The following is a 20537-nucleotide window of genomic DNA, read 5'->3' as shown; positions in this document are numbered from 1 at the left end:
CCCCCCCCTCCCCCCCGCAGCGGGGGTCTGACCTGCCCACATGGAGCTACAGCTGGTTCCCCTCCAGGGCAATGCAGGTTTCCCCCACCCCGTACCCAGCTACAGTGGTGCTCCCTCCCCCCCAGGGTAGTGTGGGTTTGTCCCCACACACAACAAGCTACAGCGGCCCCCTCCTCTTCCCAGGGCAGCATAGGTCTGACCCCCACACACCGAGCTACAGGACCCCGCCCCCCCCAGCATTGTGAGTCTCGCCCCCCTACTTGACCTAGGGTGGTGTGGTTCTCATCCCCAGTCGAGCAGGATAGCCCCTCTTCCATCTAGGGTGGCATGGATCACACCCCCAAACCAAGCTACAGTGTCTCTGCCCCTAGTCCAGTATGGATCTGACCCCCACACTGAGCTACAGCAGCCCCCCTTCCTCCAGTGCAGTATGTATCATGCCAAACTGAGCTACAATGTTCCCCCTTCCCCTGGAGTAGCATCGATCTGATCCTCAATGTCCAACCAACTCCATACAGGGCAGCACTATTGCTTGGGTGAGGGGAATGCAGGATATTCTCACTCACTTGCCCCACAAGTTTGAATCATGGGGGAGAGAGGTGATGCGTGTAGCTTTCCCCACTGTGGGAAAGGATGCTGCAAAGGTAGTTTTGCTTTTTTCCCCAATCCCATTCCCCCTCCCCCATACACACCCAGTACCTGACTGGGCGATCTTTAGTGGGGGAAGGTGGAGGGGTGCAGTGTGGTTCTCTTCTCTTTTTTGACACCATGGCCAATTGGGTGATTTCTGGGGGAAGGAGACTGAAGTGTGGTTTTCTTCTTTCCCCATATACACACCATCACTGACTGGGAGATGGGGAGAACAGGTGGGTGCAGTTTGTTGTCCTACACCAGGGGTCGGCAACCTTTCAGAAGTGGTGTGCCAAGTCTTCATTTATTCACTCAAATTTAAGGTTTGGTTTGCCAGTAATACATTTTAATGTTTTTAGAAGGTCTTTTTATAAGTCTATAATATATGACTAAACTATTGTTGTATGTAAAGTAAATGTTTTTTAAAATATTTAAGAAGCTTCATTTAAAATTAAATTAAAATGCAGAGTCCCCCGGACTGATGGCCAGGACCCAGGCAGTGTGAGTGCCACTGAAAATCAGCTCACGTGCCGCCTTCGGCACCCGGGCCATAGGTTGCCTACCCCGTCCCACACCTTCCTCAAATTTAGGATGATTCATGAGAGGGAAGGCTGCAGTGTTCCTTCCTTCCTGTCTTTTCAAGGCAGAATGATCTGGCAGGGGATACTGCTGCTATTCCATTCTGTGTCCACCCAGGCAGTAGAGGATCTTCCACAAGGCAAAATGGTCTTGTGGAGTTAGGAGGCCATAGCGTCTGTCCCCTTCCCAATCCTCAAAGCATATAATCCCCTGGGAACACAGTTTCAGCCTCTCTTCGTTTAGGAAATTTAGGAAATTTAATGGTTAAGAGAAGTGGGGAGACTGCTGTGGTGTTCCCGCTTTTAAAGGCAAGGTGGCCTCCATAGAAGATGCGGTCCTCAGCATCTCTTTTCCCAAAATGTTGTTAATGGGGAAATGTACACACACCTCTGTCTATCTGTAGGGTTTTCTACTGCAGCTTGTCACTGTGATGTCTGAGCCTCATCTGCATCAAAAAATCAATAGCAATAGCAAAGACTTGAGTAGACTTCATAATCAAGTGTAGCAGATCGTTCTGCAAACACCAGAGTGTGTGTTTCTGATTGTACTTGATATATGCTTTTTCAGTTTTCTTTTATTCACACAGTGAGAAAACATCCTTACAAACAGGTTTAGTAGTTTAAAACTATTTCAATTAATCAAGTACAGCACAAGCAACAAAAGCTAAGTGTTCCACAATTTAGGCATTTGTCACATATCAGCAGGTTTGAAGCTTGAGACGTGTGTTGGTGCAAGTGGGAAGAACAGAATATTGGAGTCAAGCCTCTACCATGGAGAGTAGAGGAATGATTTTTTCCAAAAATGACTAGTGAGCTCCATGTTCTAGACTTCTAGATTTGTTGAGCAGATTCTAAACTGGTAAATGCTTTGTGTAGGAAATAGTATACAGAATTTACTCTCAGATTTGCCGGTTATTTCTCTTAGCTATGCACTTTAATTTAATTGAAGGAATTCCAGTGAATGCAGAGAGTTGTCTAATAAGACCGGTAAACTAGGAGCTCTCTGACTATGACACACTTGAAAGGGCTGTGCGTCATGCCCTATTTTTGTTTTTGTTTTTTGTGCCTTGTGACTTTAGTTGCCCAAGCATTGGGAAAACACTAAACTTCATGGAATCAGGGTCAAATCCTAGCAGCATCAACAACTGAGCCCTTCATCCTGCTGACATGGAAAAGTGAGTCCTGTGCAAACAGGTTGGGTGGGAGTCTTTCAAATGCAACCTCAGGAACTGAGGTGCTGTCTACTCTGTGTGTATCTTAAATATCCTAAGCACACCTCTTAAGAAGTGAGGCTTGACTTTTTGTTCTTGACCAACATTTCCCCTCCCCCTATGGTTGTGTGGTTTGCGATGTGCTAATTGTATATTGCCCTCCTCTCTAAAGGTGGCTGGATTTCAGCTGTGCAGTATTTACAAAGCTATAAAACATTCAGGGATGGGACCATATAGAAATGCAAAATATTTATTCAGTTGACCTTTCCACTTCTTCCACATAGGTTCTTGTGTTCAGGGTCCTCTCCTTGGGTTTATTTGTCTATCTTGGATTGTAAAATCTACAGGGCAGGAATGTTTGTTAAGCATTGTGTTAATGGGGGATAGACTATTTTATCCGTAAACCTGGTAACATTACGTTTTGATTGATATAACTTCTTGAGGGATGTAATATTTTGGACAGCAACCTGTTCATTTTTCTTTAATGCAAAGTGAATAAATTAATATTTTCAGTAGAGGAACAAAGCCAAAATCCTAGTTGAGGTTATCTTCTCAAACATCCATCTCCAGATGACTTTAGGAAGCCATGGTCAAAAGAATTTGTGCCTTTTGTGTCTGGCAAACTATAACCGAGGGGATGTTAAGTGGTGTATTCTGACCTTAACAGAGATATTGGTGACATCATGAACTGGAACAAAGGTGGACCTGGCACCAAAAGAGGCTTTGGTTTTGGAGGATTTGCCATAGCCCCTGGAAAGAAAGAAGAACCAAAACTCCCTTCACAGTCCCATAGTGCTTTTGGAACACCTGGCTCTTCAGCTGCGTTTGAGAAGTCAGCACCGCCTCAGCTCCCTTCTTTCTACAAAATTGGATCAAAGCGAGCAAACTTCGATGAGGAGAATGCGTAAGCTGTGCTACTTTTTTGTGTGTAACCTGTTCTCGATTTGGTTGTTTGATAGGTTTCAAGGAGCAAATTTCATTGAGGGAAACTAACAAGCAGAGAAATAGCTTAAACTCTCTGAGCCTGGATTTTCTTCTCAGTGAAAGGGGAATAATACCCTTTATGTTGTGGGAGTTGTTTGTGAAGCTTATTTTAATTATTTAGATTTAAAATAATAACAAGATGCCTATTCAAGGATCTAGGCACTGTAACACATCATTAGTGGATATAATAAAATCCCAGTACATTTTAAGTAATCATTTCAACAGGAACTTAACCGGCCGACCACCCACAAAAACTCCTTTCCACCCTTTCATCATTGTAGGAAGCATGCCCATAGCCACCTCCAAAAGCCCAGTTGAACATGTCTTTTGCAGCATGTTCAAAAGGTCACCAGATTCAGGCTATTTTAGACCAACAGGGAGACCACGTTCCAAAGTCTTGGAGCTCCCATGTCCTGCCAACTGCCCCCTCTCTTTTATAATGAGGGGAATCCAACTTGACCATCCGTGCTGACTACAGCTGTGGCAGAATGGCATGGGGAGAGAGGTGATCCCTCCAGTAGGCCAGTCCCAGGCCATGTAGGGCTTTATAGGTCATAACCAGCGCCCAATATTCCAGTCAGCCAGTGCAGTTCCTGCAGTGCTGCTATCGCATATTCGCAGCAAGATGCCCCACTCAGTAAGTGACCCACTAGGTTCTGTACCTACTGCAGTCTCTCAGTGGTTTTAATGTGTGGCCCCATGGTGAGCACTCGCAGTAGTTTAATCTTGAGGTAATAACAGCGGCAAAGTCTCCATCCAGAATGAAAAGTCACAACTTCTTAGCCATATGCACATGGTGGTAAACTGACTGGAATACATCTGGAATGCGATTGTCAGATAGCAACTGGGAGTCTGAAATCACCTCATGTTACAAACCCTAGCAAGATAACTCCCTCTGTCAAATGGTCTGAAGTTGCCTCTTCTATAAAGAGAGAAGATGGTCCATTCCTTAGGGCACTAGTCTGGGACTTTGGAGACCCAGGTTCAATTCCCTGCTCTGCCACAGACTTCCTATGTGACCTTAGGCAAGCATTTAATCTCTGTGCCTCAGTTTGTTGTCTGTAGAGCATATTTAAACATATTAAAAAAGATTGTGAGGCTGTCAGACACTACAGTGATGGATAGATGGATCTCCACTTGCTTTCCTCTGGCCCTATCTTGTTTGTGCTCAGTTTTAGCTAGCTCACTTTCATCTATACTTCAGTCTCAGCTTGACACTGACTGAGGGACTGACCAGCATCATCCAAGTCTAACAAGATACAGTTGGGTGTTGTCAGCATCCTGAAAACATTGTCCTCCTTACTAACCCTTCTTATAGTCCCATACACACTTTGAGGAGGGTGAAAGAATAGTGCTCTGTAGCAGCACCTGACTCTGGAGAGGGCTTGGGAAGAGGAACAGTTGTCCACAACTGCTTGCCTTACTTCAGTTACTAGCTTAATGCATTCCTACCTGTATCACACTTCAGCGTCCTTTAATGGAAAAAACTAGATGAGTACAAAATGTTGTTCACTCCAGTCAGTTATATAGAGACTCAGACCAAGGACTCTACAAACAAATAGACCCACTGCATGACCTGTTATAGCCATGTGCTGACTTGGCCCATTACTGTGCTATAAACTACTCTCTCTTATTTGTCAGATACTTTGAGGATGAAGAGGAAGATTCCAGCAATGTTGATTTGCCATACATTCCTGCAGAGAATTCCCCCACTCGCCAGCAGTTTAATTCCAAATCAGGAGACTCTGACAGTGAAGATGATCCCTTGGAAGCATTCATGGCTGAAGTGGAGGCAAGCCCCAGCTCATTAAGTCTTTATGAATTTAGGTGTTAAGCTCCTCTCTGGTCAAGAGCAGGAAACAGATAAATATACAAAAGGTTAAGGGTTATATTACTACTCTTCAAGGTGCTTTTACAATAATATTGTTACATGTTGACATGGATAAGGCCGTACTTGGTATATCGGAGTCCATGTCTATTATCTTTATGAGAATTAAAAAAAAAAAAAAAATCCCAATATGTATAAAAACCATTTAAGAGTGACTAAAGCCAAAAAAAAAAAAAAATTTACCAAAAGAATCCTAGACATGTAAGTCTGGAAGGGAACTTGAGAGGACATCTAGTCCAGCCCACTGCACTGAGGAAGGTCAAAAGTATAGCTAGCATATCATCCCTGGCAGGTGTTTGTCCAACCTGTTCTTAGAAACTTCCAGTGATGGGGATTCCACAACCTCCCTTGGAGGCCTATTTCAGAGATTAACTACCCTTATAGTTAGAACGTTTTTCCTAATATCTAACCTAAATCTCTCTTGCAGCAGATTAAGTGCATTACTTCTTGTCCTACCTTCAGTGGACATGGAGAACAGTTCATTCCTGTTCTCACTGTAACAGCCCTTAGCACATATGAACACTGTTACCAGGTCCCCCCTCAATTTTATTTTCTAAGACTAAACATGCCGTATTTTTGAATCTTTCCTCATAGGTGATGTTTTCTATACCTTTTATCATTTTTGTTGCTCTCTTCTGGATTCTCTCCAATTTGTCAATCTCTTTCCTGAAGTGTTGTGCCAAGAACTAGTCACAGTACTCCAACGGAGGTCTCACCAGCACAGAGTAGAGCGGGACAGTTACCTTCCATGTCTTATATATGACACTCCTCTTAATGCATCTCAGGATAATATGAGCCTTTTTCACTACCTCCTAGCCAGTTTATTCCCATTTTGTATTTGTACATTTGATCTTTCTTTCCTAAGTTCTTTGCACTTGTCTTTATTGAAAATCATCTCGTTGAATTCAGACCAATTCTCCAATTTGTCAGAGTAATTCTGAATTCTGAACCTGTCCTCCAAAGTGTTAGCAACCCCTTCCTGCTTGCTATCATCTGAGCATTTTATAAGTCATTAATAAAAATGCTGAATAGTGCTGAACCGAGGAGAGACCGCTACAGGATCCCACTAAATATGTCCCCCCAATTTGACAATGGACCATTCATGACTACTCTTTGAGTACGGCCTTTCAGCCAGTTTTGTACCCACCTTATAGTAATTTCATCTAGACCACATTTCCCGATTTTGCTTATGAGAACATCATGTGAGACTGTGTCAAAAACCTTATTAAAATAAGCCATCATGTCTGTAGCCCCGCCCCCATCCACTAGGACAGTAATTGTCAAAGAGAAGGAAATTAGGTTGGTTTGGCATGATTTGTTCTTGACAAATCTATCTTGGTGGTTATTTGTAACCCTATTATCCTCTCGGTGTTTGCAAATTAATTGTTTAATAGTTTGTTCCAGTATCTTTCCAGGTATTGAAGTTAGGCTGACTGGTCTATCCTGTCCCTAGTCCTTTTGTTCCCCTTTTTAAGGATAGGTAGTATGTTTGCCATTCTCCAAGCCTCTGGGATTTCGCCTGCCCTGTAAGGGTTTTCAAAAGTAATTGCTATAGGTTCTGAGACAGCTTGAGCTAGTTCCTTAAGTACCCTTGGATGAATTTCATCAGCTCCTGCTGACTTAAATAGAGCTAACTTATTCAAATATTCTTCAGCCTGTTCTTTCCCTATTTTGGCTTCCATTCCGTCCCCCTTGTTAATATTAATTGTGTTACGTATCTGATCACTTTTAACCTCTTTAGTGAAGACTGAAGCAAAATAGGTATTAAACATCATAGCCTTCTTGATGTTACCAGTTGTTAGCTCTCCTTCCCCTTTAAGTAGAAGACCTCTGCTTTTCTTCATCCTTCTCTTGCTGTTAAAGTAGTTATAGAACCTCTTCTTATTGCCTTTATGTCCTTATCTAGGTGTGATTCTTTTTGTACCTTAGCCTTTCTGATTTTGTCCCTGCATGCTTATGCTGTTCTTTTGTATGCCTCCTTAGCAATTTGTCTGTGTTTCCACTTTGTAGGGGACTATGGAAGACTGTGTCACGGCCTAGCTAGGGTGTCTCCACTTTCTCGGCGGCCTTGTGAAAAGCCCCTGCTTGCTAAGTGGCTGGTCATTGTAGGACACAGCATGCCAGTTATAACTTGCTTTTAACTGGTTGAAACCAGTTTGTATGGCCGTAGGCCAAAGGGCGGACATAGCCTGTGGGAAATCCCTTTTTGCATATGTATGAGTTGCTTTTGTATTGTGTATATATAGCTGTATGCTCCCGGTCCGCCTTTGGACTCCAACCCAGGCCAAGCTGAGCTTCGGTGCTGGGTTCCCCGCCTAAGTGACAGCAACGCCCAGGGTCCCCGTTGCAGATATGTCACTTTACCTTCATTAAAGCCAAATAACTCACTGTGTGTGTGGGCCTCGTCCTTGCAGAGCACTCAGGCACGTAACACACTTTTTGTAGGATTCCTTTTTGATTTTCAGGCATTAAAGAGCTCCTGATTGGAGCCATATTGGCTGCTTCTTTCCTTCTTCCTATCTTTCCCTTCTATTCTTCCTGTCTTTTCTTTGCATCAGCATAGCTTGGTGTTGCACTTTTAATATTATCTCTGAGAAACTGCCATCTCTCATGAACTCCTTTTTTCCCTTAGATTTTGTTCCCATGGGACCTTACCTACCAATTATCTGAGTTTAACGTCTGATTTTTTTAGGTCATTGTCTTTATTCTGCTCCTCTCCTCCCTTTCCTTAGAATCATGAAATCTATCATTTCATGATAACTTTCACCCAAATTGCCTTCAACCTTCAGATGAACTATAACATCGCCAAAAGTCTAACAGGGCAGTACAACACCATTCACTGTAAGTAATAAAGATAGTATTTTAAGCTTTTTTGTTACTTTGATCTTAACAATTTATCCCCTGGCATCAATTCTGCTAGATGCAATTATGTTTAAAGACAGTTGGTGCTAGCTGGGTTCTAGCACAGCTTTCCTGACCAATGTGTGGAGAAAAATGTTTCTAAGAACAGTGTTGGGAAAACGTTGGCCTAGGAACTTCCAAAGGATTAGTCAGTAGCATGATATGATTAGCATAATAGGACATGGAATGAGAGACTGTTGAATCCCAAAGGTGCTGTTTCTGCAGCATGATAGAACACCCAAGCTGTGATTACTTTGGTCCTATTACAATATGACTCACTTTTTTTTCCCCCCTTCAGATCTATTATCATGTTTTGCAAGGTCATTCATCCCTTTGTATAAACAACATTGCAATAAAGAATTTTCCTTTCCAAGCTTTATCTGTGCTGTTTTGTGATACAGTTCTGTGTCCTCTTAGGATCAAGCAGCTCGAGACATGAAGAGACTTGAAGAGAAAGACAAGGAAAGAAAGAATATAAAGTAAGCTCTCTTCTGTATCTCTCAGATCCTGCCTTGTAAGGGTGTTTAGAGCATTTCAAGGCTTATAAAAACCATCTTCTCTATTTTACATTAAACTTAATTGGTTCTTTAGAGCCATGTAATGTAAATACAGTAAATAACCAGAGCATAGAATCCCTTCCAGTGACTAAAGTTTTGTGCAGTAAAATAGCATCAGATGATAGATGAGCAGAATCCTTTGAGGCACTCCAAAACAAAACGTACTGGAAGATACACTTATAAGAAAACAAACTAGGCTTTTTTTTTATTTGAGAAGGATCACTGACGACTTTCCTTCCCTCCTTGCACTTAAAGTCCATACGCTGCAGCAACCATCTGTGCCCCTACACAAGCCAAGGAAAACTGGGTATAGCTCCCTAACAAGCCAGTCACTGCCGCCCTGAGCAATATCCAAAGTACATTGTTCCCAAGTGTGATTCAGATACTCTTTGCCCAGCAATCCCAGGCCATGCAAACCTACGGAATGAGGTATTAAACTTAGATCCCTGCATGGCAATGCATTGCATTGCTACTAGCTTGCCAGACTGGCCCAGATGAAGCTATTTGCTCCCCAGTGATTAGGAATGTTTGGTTTTGTCTGAAACCATATTTATTAGAATAGATGGCTCGTTTGGGATCATCTGGTGAAAGAACCATTGCAGCACAGACAAATTTAGAAATAAACAAAACCTTGCAATAAATACTGAGATTCTTCCAAACCTAGTTCAGGAGTTAAGAGCAGTGCCACATACTGCTCCCCACAGTTGAGATATTTTGATCTCAGAAGCAGATTTACAAGGAGGAAGCTTGCCTGTCTGTCTTGATCAGGTGAAATAACTAGATACCATTGATACTTGATGTGAACATCAAATATGTTAATATAGTTTGTATTGCATGGCGTTGATCAGGCTGTTCATAGGCCTGAAACGGAACACTGGATCCAAACCACCACCGACTTTGGGGAAGCTCTGAACTGGATTCAGACTTCCTGGTTCCTGTCCCTCTCTAATTATGGGCTTGTAATAAAATCTATTGGTAATGCCAGGAACTTAAACCAAAATGCTCACTTTTTAAAAACTTTCACAGTAGAATCCACATCAAAGAATTCTTTATCTTCAGCCATGCTAGTGGAAGTAAAATGAAACTTGTGCAGGTTTATGTATTATGAAAACTCCTGTGGGTTGGGATTATACACTGATTTAATTGCTGCTTGATATTGTTAGTGTTGTGTCTTCCACTAAAGTATGGAGCTCAGCACTAATCAAGTGACAATACAGAGCTGGGTATGTGGAACATTTGCAGGGAAGTTTGTTTCTCCGCTTGTTTTTCCAGGGGTATTCGAGATGACATTGAAGAGGAAGATGACCAAGTGAGTTCCTATGCAGTCTTTCTATCTGTTTTATCCCTCCCCCCCTAAATCGAACTACTTAGGTACAAGCAAAACTTAAACTTCCAAGTTTGTTTCAAATGGTATTTATCAAGAGAGTCTACTCGTTTCCCTGTTGTCCCTGCCTTTCCAGATGCTTTAGAAAAGAAATAAAAAATATTGGGAGAAAAATCTCACAGTTCCTTAACTTGTATGTGAGAGGATCTTTCAGCTGATATAGTTTAAAATACACACAGTTTTCAGTATCTCTGGGCCTCATCTAAACTGGTTGTAGTAATATCTTTTATTTATATTGGTTCCACACCCCTGTTTTCCCCCCTCCCCAAACAAGAGAAGAACAGAAAGGAAAAAAAATGGGAGGGAGAGGAAGGAAGGGAGGGACAGAGAAGGGAGAGGAGAGTGATGTCTCGGTTTACATCTGTTAGGAATAAATGAAAGGTTTCTAGAAAGTTAGACCAAATCTTTTTAAATTTGTCTGAGATCCGTCTTCTCAGAAACATTACCCACTCAACAGCTGCTAGGTCAGCCAAGTTGCTGTAGCAAGCTTCTATCCCTGGAGGCAGTTTGTTCTTCCATCTAGATCATAGTCATCTAATACAGAACTACAGTGGAACCAGGGGAAGTTGCTCTGATCATTTGTCAGCCAAATTTTGTGGCTCTTTGAGGGCAGAGATCAATTTTTACTCTGTATGCACAATTAGGGCCCCAATCCTGAATGAGGCAGTACAATAAGGGCATGTCTACACGTGTGCTTACTGTGCGGCAAACTGGAGTGTGAATCAACAGCACACCAGCATGCTGCTTACTAAGTCTCTGGGTGAACTCTGCTGGTATGTACTGAAAGTTTCCTAGTATGCTCTGCGGTCCACGTGGACACTTAGTGTGCAGCATGTTGGGACCACTGCAGTTTTACACCCTAGCTTGCCATGCAGTAAGTGTACTGGTAGACATGCCTTAACACAGATAATAAATAAGAGAAGAGACTTCATTTCAAAATGTACTTTATTCATTTATTTGACATGTAATCCTAATTATTTGATACTTTGTGATTTGTTAGTAACTGTTCTTTTAGTTTCAGTAATGTAGGACCACACCAAAGTGCTGTAACTGTATACATTTGAGTGAAGCTAATTTATGCATGCAGATAGCTGAGACTATGCAAATTATGTGCAGAGATGGTTAGTTAAGCAGCTAATTGGCTTGGTGAATGCACATGCGAAAGTTAGACAAGTGCAAACATTTGCCCGTAGGTACATGCACTGGACTTTGGAAATCTGGCCCTGAATCTTTGCTGAGAAATCAGATGACACACCCATTTCCCCATGAGAATGTTTTGGTTTGCAGATTAACAGTGAGAGCTAAATGAATCTCTACAGATGTGCATCTTTGTTAGATGTCTAAAGTGGGATCTTCCAGTGCCTTCAGTGGGTTCCAACTTGTGCCTCTCTTGAAGGATTCTTTTGGAATTGTTTCTTTCCCACTGAAATGGAGTGTTGACTGTCCATTAGTATGTTGAAGCAAAACAACTTTTCCTCACTCAGAGGATGGTGGGAGGGGTGAAAAATAACCATTTGAGGCATTTTGGGGGGAGATGTTTAGAAAAAAAAAATTGAACATACAGTGACTTTTTGTTCAAACTTCCATGTTTAAAAGGCGGCAGCATTTGTTCTGTAGTCTTTGTGGATGTAAGAATAGACCATGCCATTTAATAAAGCATAACACATGACATTTCTTGGTACAAACATTTCTTAATCAGTCTTTTGAAGAAGAAAAAAGTTTTTAAAGCATTTTATGGTACTTAGTGAACCTTACAGCAGCTTTCTTCATTTCTTCTGATTCTTTCCTCTGGACTTTACTGCTATTGCTGTTTACTAGAAGAACCTGTTCTAGTGAACATGTTGTCCTTCAGTGGTAGGTGTTAAAGCAAGTGACCATCTAATGTCTGCACCAGTTAAGCAAAAATATAGTAGTATTTCCCCCGTTGTATTTGTGTATGATTTTACTGATGTGTTTTGCTGCAGGAAGCTTATTTTCGCTACATGGCAGAAAACCCTATGGCTGGTGTGGTCCCGGAAGAGGAAGAGGATAACTTGGAATATGATAGTGATGGGAATCCAATTGCACCGTCCAAAAAAGTCATAGATCCTCTTCCACCTATTGATCATTCAGAGGTAAGGATGGAGTTTCTCCTACTGGGTTTTAACTTAAGGAATTTTTGTATTCCTCAGCCTAATGAGCCAGATTTGTGGAGCACCTCAAAATAGCTACCTGATTGAAGGGTTTAAGTTAGCTAATGGTTATTATAAAATTAATCTTGATCTGTTTGAGGAAATTGAGCAGAACAGAACTAGGGGGTTACAGGTGAGAGTGGTAAGGAAAAGAGTAGTAAGAAATTAAGGTCATATTTTACAGAATGATCAATAAGTGTCAGCCATGTCCAGGGCAGTAGTGGAGTCAAGAAGCGTGAATGAACTCAGTTAAAAATTGTTGACTGTGTTGTCATCTCACCAGCGAGACTTCACTGTGTGACTCGAGCCACTCAGTGAAGTTTAGGTGGTATGAAGAAGGCTGCTGGAAAAAGCAAACTAGCTGTGAAACAAACTTCTCTTGTACAGCCAATGATAGTAGACAGCATTTCACTGCTGTGCAACAGAGTGTTCTCTTTACTGAAATTAATTCAAATAAACAATCATCCTCGCAGACCAGCTGTTGGCTAACTTCAGGGATAATTAAGACTTTGCTCAGAAAAGGACAAACCTTCCTGCCAAAATCCAGTGTACAGAATGGATTCCTGTCTCGTAGACTAACTGAGTAATTGAACCTGCAGATTGAATACCCTCCGTTTGAGAAAAACTTCTACGAGGAGCACGAAGAAATCAGCAGTCTCACCCCACAGCAGATAGTGGAACTACGACATAAGTTGAATCTACGGGTAAGCTGGAAACACGACCATACTCCCAGGACCCCTCACTTTCACCCCTTGGGATTATTTTAGTGGTTATTATGCCCAAGACTTTCACAAGAGATAGTGATTTTGAGACCAGTTGAGACACCGTCTGATTTTCAGAGAGCAGGTGCTCAGCATTTCCTGAAAGTTAAGGCCCTTTGAGGCATCTTGTGTTGGACACCCAATACCATCCGTTACATTTGAAAATATTGCCAATGTATGTCAAGTACAGTTTACATTTCCTAAAGGGTTTGTATGTGCTCAGCATGGGTATGGAACATGTCTGCAACTATGAGAAAAACTGTCCTTCATTTATATAAAACATGCTTGCCCATTTGTCTAGACACATTATTCAAAACCCTTCTCATTTATCTAACAACATTAAAGCTCTGTCTAACTCACTCAACCTATGCATAGAGGAATAAAGTAAAATGTATTTGTATATATTTTCAGAAGTTCCACACTTTTTTAGTGGCATAGTTAAGTTTAGGGATGTTGCTTTGTGTTTATAAATCAGGGAGTTTAATAACTCTGGTTCCCAAGGAAGCAGTTTGCTTGCCATAGGAAAAAAAACAAAAACAGAAGTACTACATTCACATTCTCCTGAATTAGACTAAGGTATTGCACCATGGAGAAATGCAACCATAGTAATGTTTGATAAGGGAATCAGTCCTCTGTCATTTGTGCTTTATCCTGGGACACCTTTGGAAATCAGATGCTCCATGTTATTTATTTTGAGATTTTTTTTTGTAATGATAAAATATTAAATACAATTGACCATTTCAAACCTAATTTAATTTATTGTTCAGACTCATTCCTTCATTATGCAATAACAGTACTGTGTTGAATCCAGAGCAGTAATCTTTTTCATGCTGTATATGGCCACTTCTGCAGTTTTTTATCCTCTACAGTAAATAAAAAATAACTGAGATGATCTACCTCGGAGAGTCAGAATGCCTGGATATGAGTCCCAGGTAAATCACTGTGTGAGTTAGGCAGACTGTTTAACTTCTCTTTCTCATTAGTTCCCCCATTTGTAAAAAAAAAAGTTATATTATCCAGCTACCACACAGGTTTGTGAGCCTAAGGGCTTGTCTATGCTGCCCCTTGGTTCTGGACTATGGGGCTGTGAATAGCAGCGTACCACCAAAGTGTAACCAAAGTGCACTGTAACTCCCCCAGTGGACAATACCATGGACTACGTTAATGAAAACTTAGGAAGTCTTCCTGTTTGCTCCTGCAACATCTACCTAGAAGAGTTACAAGACAAAACTTTGATGTATGCTGTTATTCATGTTCCTGTAGTCTGAAATGCTCCAAACTCGTATCTTACGGCATTTACACTGCGTTAACCTTATTTCTGTCAAAATGAAAATGTCTTCTTCTAATATAAATATGTTATCTTAATTTTGTGTAAAGACTTCTCTGCTTTTCTCTTTCCAATTCCAAGTTTTTATTTTGTACTGTACATGTATCTTTTTATTTCTAGGTCTCTGGTGCGGCTCCCCCCAGACCTGGCAGTAGTTTTGCTCATTTTGGATTTGATGAACAGCTTATGCATCAAATTCGGAAATCAGAGTATACCCAGCCCACTCCTATACAGTGTCAGGTGAGTACTGTTACTTCCTATTCCTCTAGCATTAAAAGCAGAGGAATTGTAGGCAAAAATGACCCTTAGTCCATATGAAGCTGTGAGCAATTGTGATGGCTTAATATAGGCAATCCTGAAGCATAATTCATGTAGATCCATGCAAATTACTTTAATCTTATTGTAAAAAATAGGTTTACCTGCTACTTTTTAAAATGTCAACTGTAAATAAAGTCCAGTCTCTTTTTTTAATTGGCCCGCCCACTAGGATTTGTAGCAGGTGTGAGCCATTATCCTGTTGCTCAGGGGAATATATGGCACTGCTAGATGTTCCCTTTTTATATTTACTGTGTTGTGTTGCACAAAATGAACAAAGATCAGTGCATTGAGAACCTTATACTAGGAAACAGTTCACACCTAACTAGCACCATGAATAAGATGGGTAGGCTACATGGGAAGTGGTTTTTGGTTTTGTTTTGGGTTTTTGGCTATTGGGATGTATTCCATTGCCTTAGTGAAGTGGGCCCACCTCTATTGCAGTGCATGTGCAAGGGATTCTGCATATGTAGCCAGTTAGAACAAGAGAGCGAGGCTATCTCACTCAGTAGTGTAAGCTTATAGCTAACCTTGCTGTAGCTGCATTTTTTTATATTTTAAGAAACACAGTAAATATATGGGATTTTTTAAAGTTATGTCTAACATTGATAAAATTCCTCAGACTTTGCTGTGTTTAGAGGTTGGTGTATGTGAGGTTAGTTTATATTGCGGCGATAAAAATATCTGCTGCTGAAAAATGCTGGATTGGCAGCACTTAAGGATAAAGTGAGTACATCACAGCTCAGTACTGGTACAGTATGGTCAGGAGCAGTGAAAGCTTCTCTTCACCACACCATCAGTGTGCCTACATCTGGACCAAAAGGGAGGGGACATCCCCTAGAGAGAATTGTTCAGTCTCTTGACTCCTCTGCTAAGATTCAACAGGAATTTCAATTGTGTTTATGATATGTATATTTATCCACTGAGTACGATACTGAACCCTTGCCACTTATTTCACATAGGCCACAAAACAGCCCTGAAGTGCTAATAACTTCAGTCTTCTAACAAGTTCATCCAGACCTGAACTTGGCAACCTACATATGGAAGTGTTTATAGCCTGTTACCAATCCCTTCTGCCATCTTGTCATCTTGATTGTATGGGTTTTCAGTCTCTCTGTTTTATCAATCTATTTATGTGTTAGTTGACGCATAGGTTTAGAATGTGCTTTTATTTTCAGGGTGTTCCGGTTGCATTAAGCGGCAGAGACATGATTGGCATAGCTAAGACTGGCAGTGGGAAAACCGCAGCCTTCATCTGGCCAATGTTGATCCACATCATGGATCAAAAGGAGTTGGAGCCAGGGGATGGTCCCATTGCAGTGATCGTGTGCCCAACCAGAGAGCTTTGCCAACAGGTAGGTACATAATATACATAGTATATTTGTTAGCACTGTTTCCTTATAGAACGTGGCAGATCTCTGTGCAAAAGACGTTAGCAGATAAACTGCAATAATCTGTTGAAGAAGATGGAACTATTGGTTAATGCCCTGGTTTATAGTTTAAGATAATGCTCTATACTTGTAACTCCTTTCATCCTGGGATGTCAACCAACTTTATACATATTAACTAATTATCTAATATACCTATGAAGTGGGTTGGCATTATACTTGTTTCCCCTTCTGTAAAAGGGAGGTAAAGAGGTAAAATGATTTGCTTGAGGTCACCCAAGTGAATGAAAGAGCTAGGACTAGAACGTGGGCATCTGGACTCCCCATCCCCATCTCTCATATCTAGACAGCACTCTTCTTGTCATGGAAATATTTGTTTGCATTATTTTGGAGTGAGTAGCCCCAGGAAGCAGGCTTCAAATCTATAAAACCTGTGTATGTTAATTACAGATTGGTACAATGCTGACCTATATTGTGTCCTATTGATACTTGACATGCCCTAATGCTGCTACTACTAATGTCATAATAACTAATAATAACGTTAGTTATGTTGTTCCTGAATGCTGAGTATATAATGTAGCAATACATGCCTCAAAAGAGCATTGCTGAAGTTAGTTAATGTTCGTAAAATGATTTGAAGTTGAAAAGTTCTGTATAAATGCTATGGTCCAAATTCTGCAGCTGGATGCATGGATAGGTTTTCAAGTAAAGTTAATGGGAGCTTCACATATGTATTTCAGAGCGGAATTCAAGCTTGAGGATTTGTAATATGCTCCCTTGAGTTACGTTAAGACCAAGGCCTGGTCTACACTACGCGTTTAAATCGATTTAAAGAGCGTTAAATCAATTTAACGCTGTACCCATCCACACTACAATGCCCTTTATATCGATATAAAGGGCTCTTTAAATCGATTTCTGTACTCCGCCCCGACGAGAGGAGTAGCGCTAAATTCGATATTAACATATTGGATTACGGTTAGTGGGACGAAATCGCAAGTATTGGCCTCCGGGGGTATCAGCATGCCCATGACAGCTCGTGACAGGCAATCTGATATCGAATGCAGCAGGCAGGTAACAGAAAACCGCGAACTTTTGAATAACATTCCTTTGCCCTGCGAGCTCTACACAGGGGTGGAGGCAGCTCCAAGCCAAAACGACTCTAGCATGACCTGATCGCGTCATGGAACAAATCTATTATAAGACCGCTGTACGAAAGGATCAAGCGTTGAACAAAAATCTCAGTACACAGTCGTGGTGAAAGCGTACAGGGACCAGAACTCACAGATGGACGTCATGAATGGATGGGCATGAGGACCACTATCCCACAGTACCAGCAGTTCTCTGAAACGTTTGCATTCTTGTGCTGATCCATGTCTGCTAGGTTCAACACATGTCGCATGGTTAGGATAGTCTCCAGTTCTCTTCCGCCCCCCCCCACTGTGAAGAAAAGGGAAGAATCATTTCTTGTACTACTTTAATACTGTGTGATTCGAAGTGCTTGTAGACGGATGCGCGCACTGAAGAGCAGTTCTGCTGCCTTCCTCCCCCTCCCTGGTACGAAATCGGTGCATAGACTAGTAACCGTCCGCAGAATATCTAGCTGTTGACATCGAGGCCAATTCGTGGTTAACTCCAGAGATAGGACAGACCACTATTACACAGGTCGATATAGAGACTGGGGTCAGCCCTCTTCCTGTAAAGAAAATTCTGTATGTCGGACTTCTAGCAGCAGCTCTGGGCTCCCTCCCCACACCCAATGTCTGCCCTGACTATCATCGTGGCGGGAGCGCTCCAAGCAGTTTTATATACTATGTCAGTGTTATTATCGCGTTTATTATCATGAACAATGGGCCAGACACTGCACGGTACCAGAAGTTGGGAGGAGGAAGCAACGGTGGGGTTGTGGCGGCACCCCCTGTGAATATGACACGGAGCATCTGTGCTCTGATGCACTGGTCCTATAACGCCTTATTCTGCAGGACTGACTCTATTTTTGAAAGCCATAGGAGGGATGATAGTCCCCAAGTAGTCATACCAGTTTTGCTTTTGCTGGCTCCAGCGATTGCAGCCAGGGGCACTCATGATAGCAGGGACAGTACAGAGAGAGAGATAGATCATCATTGCATTCTCCGCCAGTAGACGGAAGAAGCGCGTACATCTTGCTACGATTCAAAAGCAAGTGAAAGCTGCTGTGGTAGCGCTGAGTTCGCCGCTCTGTCCGGGCATCCAGTACCATACGGTGCGAGATAAAAAAAACACTGAACGGGCTCTGTTTGCGGCTATGGGGTTGCCAGGGCATCAGGGAAAAACGTGGAAAGTTGTCAGCTGATATATTTCCCAGAGGAAGGAATGACGAGACATTTCCCAAACACCGTACATAATGTATTCACCCAGCATCAAGGGTGGGGAGATGCGGGAATTATGGATGCTCAGATGAGCTACGCACAATGCAACGCTTCAGAAATCGACGTTAGCCTCAGACCATGGATGCACAACGCCGAATTACTGTGCCTAGTGTGGCCGCATGAAATCGAATTTATATCATCAGTTTTATAAAACCGATTTTAGCTAATTCGATATTATCCCGTAGTATAGACGTGGCCCAAGTTTGAGATGGTGGGATTTAAGAATTAGTTGATATTTCCAAGAATGAGAGACCTTTTGTTTGAGTCTCTAATCTGAGCTGTGCTTTGCTTTGTTTGCAACTTTCAGATCCATGCTGAATGTAAACGCTTTGGTAAGGCGTATAACCTGCGCTCGGTAGCAGTGTATGGAGGAGGAAGTATGTGGGAACAAGCCAAAGCTCTACAGGAAGGGGCAGAGATAGTCGTCTGCACACCAGTAAGTATATTTTAACAGTGATGGAATCTTTCTTTTTTGCCTGCACCGGAGCTTAGGATCCTGGCTTTCTTTTAAATTGAAATTGAGATTTTTTTTTTTAAACCCGTTGATGGGGAACTCTTTCATTAACTATTCAAGCCCTGCAGCCTTCCTTACTACCAGCAGCTTAGGAGGTGCTATAACAAACGTGCTGAAATCATTGTTGAATCTGGAAACTTTGAGAGGGGTAATCTCTAAGTAGAAAAGATGAGAAAGAACAAGGTCAGATTGAGTCAGTACGAGGCATGCTGGGCATCAGCACTTGATTTCTTATCCTTGAGATTGTGATGAAAACCTTTTGAAAGTGACCAGCTCCAGTGCTGTGTTCCTGAATCAGCAGACAACATGCAACAATAATACTGAAAAGCGTGAACAATCTATTATTATCTTGGTTGTGTGTTAACTCTGAAATCTAATGATAGTAATTTGAAGTTGCCCCATTGTTAACTTGGATTCACTGCCGATCAATTAGAAACAGACAGCTATTTTGTAACTGTGGGCAGAACTTGAGCAGCGTTCCCACCACATAGTTTACACCGATTCCTGTGAAGGAAGAAATTGGGGGGGCATATGTCTAAAATATTCACAAGTCCAATGATTTCATTTTAATAATGAAGATCAGTATTAGTGAAATCTCTGCGTAAAATGAGAAAAGATAAACTGAAGGAAATGCAAGTGATTATCTGTTATGGACAACCCGAGTGAAAGCAATACATGAAAAATTTCTGGACCAGTTATTGAGGAAAAGCATAGGGTATTTGACCCTCTGGTACTTTTAAGTGTGAGTTTGTGCAGATATCTATCTAATCAAATAAAACTACATGTCTACAATTTGAAAAGTAAGAAGAGTAGAAATGTACTTTACAGTGATCCAAGGTGTTATAACTAAGTCTAAAGCGATGCAGCTAAGCAAAGGTAATTGTCAGTGGAGTATCAGGGAACATTTCCGACCTGGGAGATCTGTTAGATTGTGGAAATGGTGGAAATCACTTCATTTGAGTCATTTAAAACTAGAGTGTGAAAAGTACTGATATACTGGAGGGAGCACTTTCGTATTGCCGCCAAAGAGAACTATTTTGTTCCTCTCCATTTTATTTCCATTACTTTGTTTGTATCCAAACAAAGCCTATTATGATCTTCTCACTGGTGTCAGTGAGTTCAGAATTGGGCCCATTTTCTCAAGGTTTTCTGAAGTCTTTCTTGCATATGCTTCAAATATCCACCTAATGTCCAAATTTGATAATGTCTGTTTCACTGTGCTGAGCCATCTGAACTCTTCTGTAAAAGCAGCAAAGAATCCTGTGGCACCTTATAGACTAACAGACGTTTTGGAGCATGAGTTTTCGTGGGTGAATACCCACTTCGTCAGATGCATTCACCTGCATGTCCACCAATGTGATATATATACCATCATATGCCAGCAATGCCCCTCTGCTATGTACATTGGCCAGACTGGACAGTCTCTACGGAAAAGAATAAATGGACACAAATCAGATATTAGGAATGGCAATATACAAAAACCTGTAGGAGAACACTTCAACCTCCCTGGCCACACAATAGGA

General features: G+C 41.6%; 1 protein-coding gene across 4 annotated transcripts in view; it reads left to right on the top strand.

The window, feature by feature from the left end:
• DDX42 (DEAD-box helicase 42) overlaps positions 1-20537 on the top strand; it is a 36305-nt gene that overhangs the window by 1040 nt on the left and 14728 nt on the right. Inside the window, exons 2-12 of one of the 4 annotated variants that reach the window (XM_075059716.1) lie at positions 854-953; positions 2288-2383; positions 3087-3323; positions 5045-5195; positions 8610-8671; positions 10022-10058; positions 12098-12247; positions 12904-13008; positions 14513-14632; positions 15886-16062; positions 18808-18936. In XM_075059716.1, coding sequence (XP_074915817.1) covers positions 2376-2383; positions 3087-3323; positions 5045-5195; positions 8610-8671; positions 10022-10058; positions 12098-12247; positions 12904-13008; positions 14513-14632; positions 15886-16062; positions 18808-18936 — 1176 coding nt within the window. In that variant the 5' untranslated portion in view covers positions 854-953; positions 2288-2375. The remainder of the gene's footprint in view (positions 1-853; positions 954-2287; positions 2384-3086; positions 3324-5044; positions 5196-8609; positions 8672-10021; positions 10059-12097; positions 12248-12903; positions 13009-14512; positions 14633-15885; positions 16063-18807; positions 18937-20537) is intronic. The other 3 variants (XM_032791590.2, XM_032791589.2, XM_075059717.1) reach the window with 3 other exon arrangements.

The sequence above is a fragment of the Chelonoidis abingdonii genome, chromosome 21 (assembly GCF_003597395.2).
Source record: "Chelonoidis abingdonii isolate Lonesome George chromosome 21, CheloAbing_2.0, whole genome shotgun sequence".
NCBI classification, from domain to species: domain Eukaryota; kingdom Metazoa; phylum Chordata; order Testudines; family Testudinidae; genus Chelonoidis; species Chelonoidis abingdonii.
Note: the sequence above shows the minus strand (reverse complement) of the source record. Positions and strands in the feature narration are given on the sequence as shown.